The sequence below is a fragment of the Lissotriton vulgaris genome, chromosome 10 (genome assembly GCF_964263255.1).
Source record: "Lissotriton vulgaris chromosome 10, aLisVul1.2, whole genome shotgun sequence".
Classification (NCBI taxonomy): domain Eukaryota; kingdom Metazoa; phylum Chordata; class Amphibia; order Caudata; family Salamandridae; genus Lissotriton; species Lissotriton vulgaris.
Window position 1 is genome coordinate 979,214,361 of NC_141698.1, and position 6,000 is coordinate 979,220,360.

Sequence of the window (6,000 nt, forward strand, 5' to 3'; positions counted from 1 at the left end):
CAGTGCTCCGCCAGACGTTAACTACTTCCCAGGAAGGGTGGTCTGGAAGGCGGTCAAGTCCACATGAACACAAAACACACAAAATCGAATTTAAACTTTATGCCTAATTAATAATATAACATGCTGTGTAGATTGGCATATATAATGTGTGCATTTGTATGGATCAAGCCTGCTCTTTGCCTAGCATCCATGTACGTTGGTCTGTACGTGATCTACTGTGGCAGAACAAAGGTAACTCTTAACACAAGTGTCTGTTTTAAGCAAACATTGACATCAATACCTCTGGAATACAAAGCACACAAGCTCAAGTATAACAAAAAAGTATAACAAAAAATGGAGACATCACACAATTGAACTCAACACTCTTATCAAATTATTAGTTTGCTGCCAGTGAATTATTGCTTCACCAATACTTCTGCACATGTTTTTTATTGTTCACTTGCAAGGTATGCAGCACACCCAATCTTGGTGATTGCAAGCTGTAGAATGTAGCTGAGATGAAGCAAAGAGTGTACTGTTGAAGTGCTGTATGCACACAGCACAATCATCGGTGGATGCAAATAATAACCCACTGTGAAATAAAATCGAACAACAAACAAAACAAAAAATCTGTGAATGTATTTTGTAAATGCTGTTTGAAATCAACTTCTTTCAAATATTGTTGCTGTTTAAAATTGTGTAACCACTGATAATCATTAATTTTAAGAAGTTGGAAAAACACTGGAAAATACCACTGAAGTTGTAAAAAAATATACACTGAAAACCTAACCATATACAATCAATTTATCTTTATATACCCCATTTTTGGTTTCCCAAGACCCACAGTACTATTAAGAGGTTGGTCGACTGCTAAAGTGCTGAATGTACACTTCAATTTGGAGGTTACAGAGGTACACAAGAGGTTGCATCACACGCTTTTCAAACATGTAGCAAATAGGGGGCAACATTGGGTGGAGCTGATGTGTGTCCAAAACCTTTGTCATTTCTTTGACACAGCAGGGCACTCATAGTATTCTGCACGTGAGTTGAAAAGAGTCCTTGAAAAATACATATGCTCTGCTTATTTGTAATTTACATTTTATGGTCTCACGGTCAGTGCTTTATATTGAACTTTCTATAGATAAGTAAAATATGCTTTCTCTCATTTTAGGTGCACATTCAACGTGGTTGAATGAGATTGGTTATGTGGCCAAGACTGCAGCAGTGAAACATCAATGTAAATGGAACTTGTCTATGTTTGAAAAGGGGATTCGTTCAGAACGGAGCATGAAAACCTGCTATATACCCCAGAGGCTAGTTCATGAAGCATGTCCTAAAGATAGTAACAATTAGTCAAACTACGTCTATTATTTGAAGCACTGATGTGCAATGGCTTGCTTAACTCAGACATGAAGAATTCAGTATACTATCATCCGCTCGTATTACTACCTCAGACTCTGAACACATGTTGGCAATACTAACAAAGTGCACTTTTGTGTGTTTATTGCAATGGGTTTTCTCGCTATTGCACCTTTAATTGTGAATACAAAAAAGTTATCTTATTTAAACAGTGAAATAGGCATGTGTTGTCCTTAAGCACATAATTTGTAATCTCTCAGCTCTTTTGAGTTTATTTGTAAATCATTCGTGTTTTACTACGTGCAATCATGATGAAACGTATGTGTTTACAACCCTGATGGACATAATATTAGACACTGCTTTTAACAGATTAAATATAAATATTTATTTCTTTCAAAATACAAGCAAAATATTTTCTTCAAGGGAAATAAAAGTAAAATGAAATAAAATCATAGACATTCTAAAAACCGAATTATGCGTCTACCAGCAGGCATTTCGGGCTTTGTACTATACAATATATTTCTTCTTCTTAATCATGTGTCTTCTGCCATTTTAAAACTGGCCTGTAATTTTTGTTGAAAACTGTTAAATCAAAATTAATAGAATCTTTTCACCAGAATATTTTTCAAACCAAATGTGTACATAAATATCTTAATTACAAACAGGATACTCGGTGTTTGTGATACTCTCTTTTTAACGTTTTATGTCGGAGCACATTATATATATATATATATATGTAGATTAAACATTTTATAAAAACAAAATAATCTCAGATGTTCTACACTTGCCTTATTATAAAATGTGTTCATGAGAAAAACATCTCCAAAATAAATTTTCTAGTTTTTCAAAAGTTAATTTCATAGTGAAAACAGAACAGAAATATAATATAAGAGCATAAAGCATCACATTTCATACTAAAGATGATGGTTAATTGAAAATGGTGATTGTTGGTACTGTTTTGAAATCTTAACTAGCTTCATCTATCATTCATTGACACTTGCTTGAGTGTACGGAGGTGCTTTCTTGTACAGCAATCAAACTGAATATGTTATTGCAAGGGGAGACTTCATCTCATCAGCATTCATGTACTGGAATTTATCTCTTCCCTAAATCAACTAGCTCAAAGAAACGAAAGAGGCAAAAAGTCATATGCTGTTTAGGTGTAATTCCATAATACTTATTTGCAAAGGCCTAGCATAATAATAGTTCATCACACCAAAGAAGTATACTTTTTTGAAATAATAATACTGTGATTGGGTAAGACATTGTTCATTTTAACAAACCAATGATACACTGCACTATCACTTGAATGTCTGAAAACCTTGGTGTAGTGAGTATTATTTACATTTCCTTGTTAAGCCATATTATTTAGAAATCAATGTTTAATTGTTAAGACAATGATAAACATGCATTGGGACAATGAAGCTTTGCTAAGGGGCTAACAGCTTCTTTTAAAAAATAATTTTGCAATATAAAATGAGAAATCTTTGAGGTCTGTTCTGCATCCTATTTTAGTTTGAAAAAACGAACTGACTGGAATAACATAATGCTTCTTTAACATGATAAATGCAAGATTATGAAAAATATTGCCATGTGGTAAAGACTAGATGAAAGACAATATTCATGAGGATTGCAAGAACATTTTTCTTTGTGCACACCTTTTTAGACTAAGGACATGCTACCTGTAGGAGAAGAAAACTGTTGAACAGAAAGCGGACATAACATTTCCTAGTTTATTTCTTATTTCAGTTTGACTTGAGAATTGTCAAAATGTAATGTATCCATAAAAAGATAACAACATGAATTGCTAGGGATAAACATGGCATTTTTTTTATCATTCCTACAGTTGAGCTGCCCCCTCCCAAAAAAATTGCTTTGCAATAAAGAACTTGGTGATTAGGGTAATGTTGCCTGGTGTTTCCAGTAAGCACTGTTAGCAGGATATGCCAAAACATTGTCTGTCTTGTATGGTCTCTAACTTTTAAGGTCCTGTATATATCCAAGCCTTAATGGTAAAAAGGCACACATGTTAGTTAAATGGAATGTTTTTCTAAATGTGAACATTTTGATAAATTAGGAATTATGTAAACCAATCAACAGCATACGTAGAATTTTAACAAACCATGCGGATTCCAGACATATGTCTGGGTGTAAATACTACATACTACTAACCATATGTATTTGTGTACATAGGCCGTTGTTAATTTTACGTTAATGTTCATTGTGTTATTCGGATATCATTTCTGTGTACAGTGAATCGAATCATGAACATTAAAATAAACACATTTTTGGTAATAAAAAAATGTATTTTGTTCTACACTTGCTCAGTTTCTACACTCCTTGTTTGGTATAAATTTTTGTTGAAGTATTTTCTACTTTGCTGCTCCCCTGTCACTGCCACCTTGGAGTCAAAACTATTCCTCAATGGGGTCTCACTTTGTGTTCTCGCAGGGTGCTAACGGTGACATGCATCAACAAAACATCTTGCGATTCCTTATTAGCGATTTTTAAGGAATCGCAAATAAGGATGCATGATTGAAAGTGCATAATATTTGCGAATCAGTAAAAATCGCAATTTTTACTGAATCGCAAATATTATGCGAATTCCAATGTGCGATTTCGCAATTCCCATTGATTCCTATGGGCCAAAAGGCCCATAGGAATCAATGGGAATTGCGAATTCGCAAATTAGAATTCTCAAAATGTTGATGCATTCCATGGGTGCAGGGGGGGGGGGCCAAAGGACCCCCCCTGCACCCCTGAAATGTATTTTGAAGTGCATGTTTCAAACACACATGTCCTTAGGACATGTGTGTCTGTAACATGACAGTGTTTTTAAATGCAAATCAGAGCATTTCAACACAGTTTCGCAAATTACCACAAGGTTCAACCTCGTGGTAATTTGCACCCCCTAATTGCGAATTCGCAATTTTAAAGTTAATCATGCATTGCTTTTAAGGAATCGCAAATTTGCGATTCCTTAAATGCAATTGCATTTTTGGAATAAGCTAAAAATAGCGATTTTACCAAAAATGCTTGATGCATCCCAAAAACCTATTTAGGAATTGCAAACAGCCGAATTTTGCGATTCGTTCTGTTTGCACTTCCTAAATTGGTTGATGCATGTGCCTGTTTATTATTTGTGTTATTGCATATACTTCAATGTTTCACAGTGGACTGTTTAGGAGCTAACTTTTACTTGTAATGAGGTATGCTGCTTTACAGTCTATGCAGAGCATGGGTATCTATAGCAACACATGCTACAAATCGAAAATGTTATTTGCAATAATCTGTTTGTAGCTTGTAGCACTGTAGATCCATATGCACCCATCCTCCACCTGGAAGCATGTGGCACTATTTTCAGACCTCTTCTTTATTAATTAATTCCCTTTTCCCAGTGCACATGTACACCATACAACATTCACTTGCTGCTCCATACTACTATCACCCGCTGTACAAAAAAACAATTAAACATGGAGTCGGTGACCATGTGCCTTGTCAATTTAAGGGGGAGTCACAGCATAACCTATGACTTGAAAGATTTCCTTTGAAGAAAAGCAGCCTGCAAACATTGAACCCAGCACTAGATGGGAGAGGGATGGAGAACATGTGAGTCTACAGCATTACATGCTATGAACAGATACTTACAGGGTAAGTAACTTTTCCTTTTGTGCCTCTTGTATTTGGGGCAGTAGATGTCTTCATCGACAATGATGCACATCATAAGGGTCAACATCTCCATGCCAATCACAATTATGACCTTTATTCTACACAATCATTGTTATTTTACGTCTGTTTATAGATGATAACTTATATTTTTACCGAAAAATTCTTAAAATACCTGAATTCACATACATTCTTATTGAGGCTTTCAGTTCCCTCTATTCATCCATTGGTCTGTTGTAGTGTCCTTCCCAATTTGCTTCATCCTAAGTCTGTAAACAGCATAGGGCAATGAGTCAGCAACTTGAGCCATTGGACCCCTTGTGAATTATGGCATTTTGCCTGTGCACATGTCCCAGAACAGTAGTCTCATTCAGCGCGAGGGAGTAGTGGATGAATACACCCATTTTCATAAAACATAATTTGTCCCTTCAATTAATGTTTCCTTTTTTTTATTTTAAAGAGACCGTTAGATACAAAGCCACTGCTATGGGGCACTTGCTTCATTCTGTGTGGACACTGCTGGTGGCATCCTTCTTTAAATGCCATTTGAAACCATTATGGCCACGAATGTATGCACAAAAAAGAGATGAACCAAAATGAAAAGGAGGCTATAAAATGTGAAAACAAAACGTTAAATAACTGGCAAAAGGATCCATCCCTGGTACTGAAATGGACTTATTTTAATGCGGTTGCTCACATGTGTTCAGGGAAACCTTTGTCACTCACAGGGCAACATAACTAATGAATTATGTGGACTGATCAATTGTCGCATGCTTTCTGCTGTTCAGAACGGAAGCAGAAAATGAATGACATTAAGCCAGACCAATGACGGAGGTAGGCTGATGCAAAGTCTGTCTATGCATGTTTATGCTTGTGTGTGTACGTATTTTTAATGAATCTTTTTGATTACAACATTCAGCCCGTCATCCCCTCCTAAGAAGATCCATCATGGATTATCACAGTGCAAATGGTCTTCCCTCATGGTTCTCCAAGTGG

At 35.8% G+C, this 6,000-nt stretch overlaps 1 protein-coding gene across 1 annotated transcript in view; it reads left to right on the forward strand.

The window, feature by feature from the left end:
• The window catches only part of VWDE (von Willebrand factor D and EGF domains), a 395,553-nt gene extending 391,922 nt beyond the window's left edge, over window positions 1-3,631 (forward strand). The window contains exon 32 of the mRNA XM_086941980.1: window positions 1,151-3,631. Within this exon, the coding sequence (XP_086798106.1) occupies window positions 1,151-1,171 (21 nt within the window). The 3' untranslated portion in view covers window positions 1,172-3,631. The remainder of the gene's footprint in view (window positions 1-1,150) is intronic.
• Window positions 3,632-6,000: the final 2,369 nt, after the last annotated feature.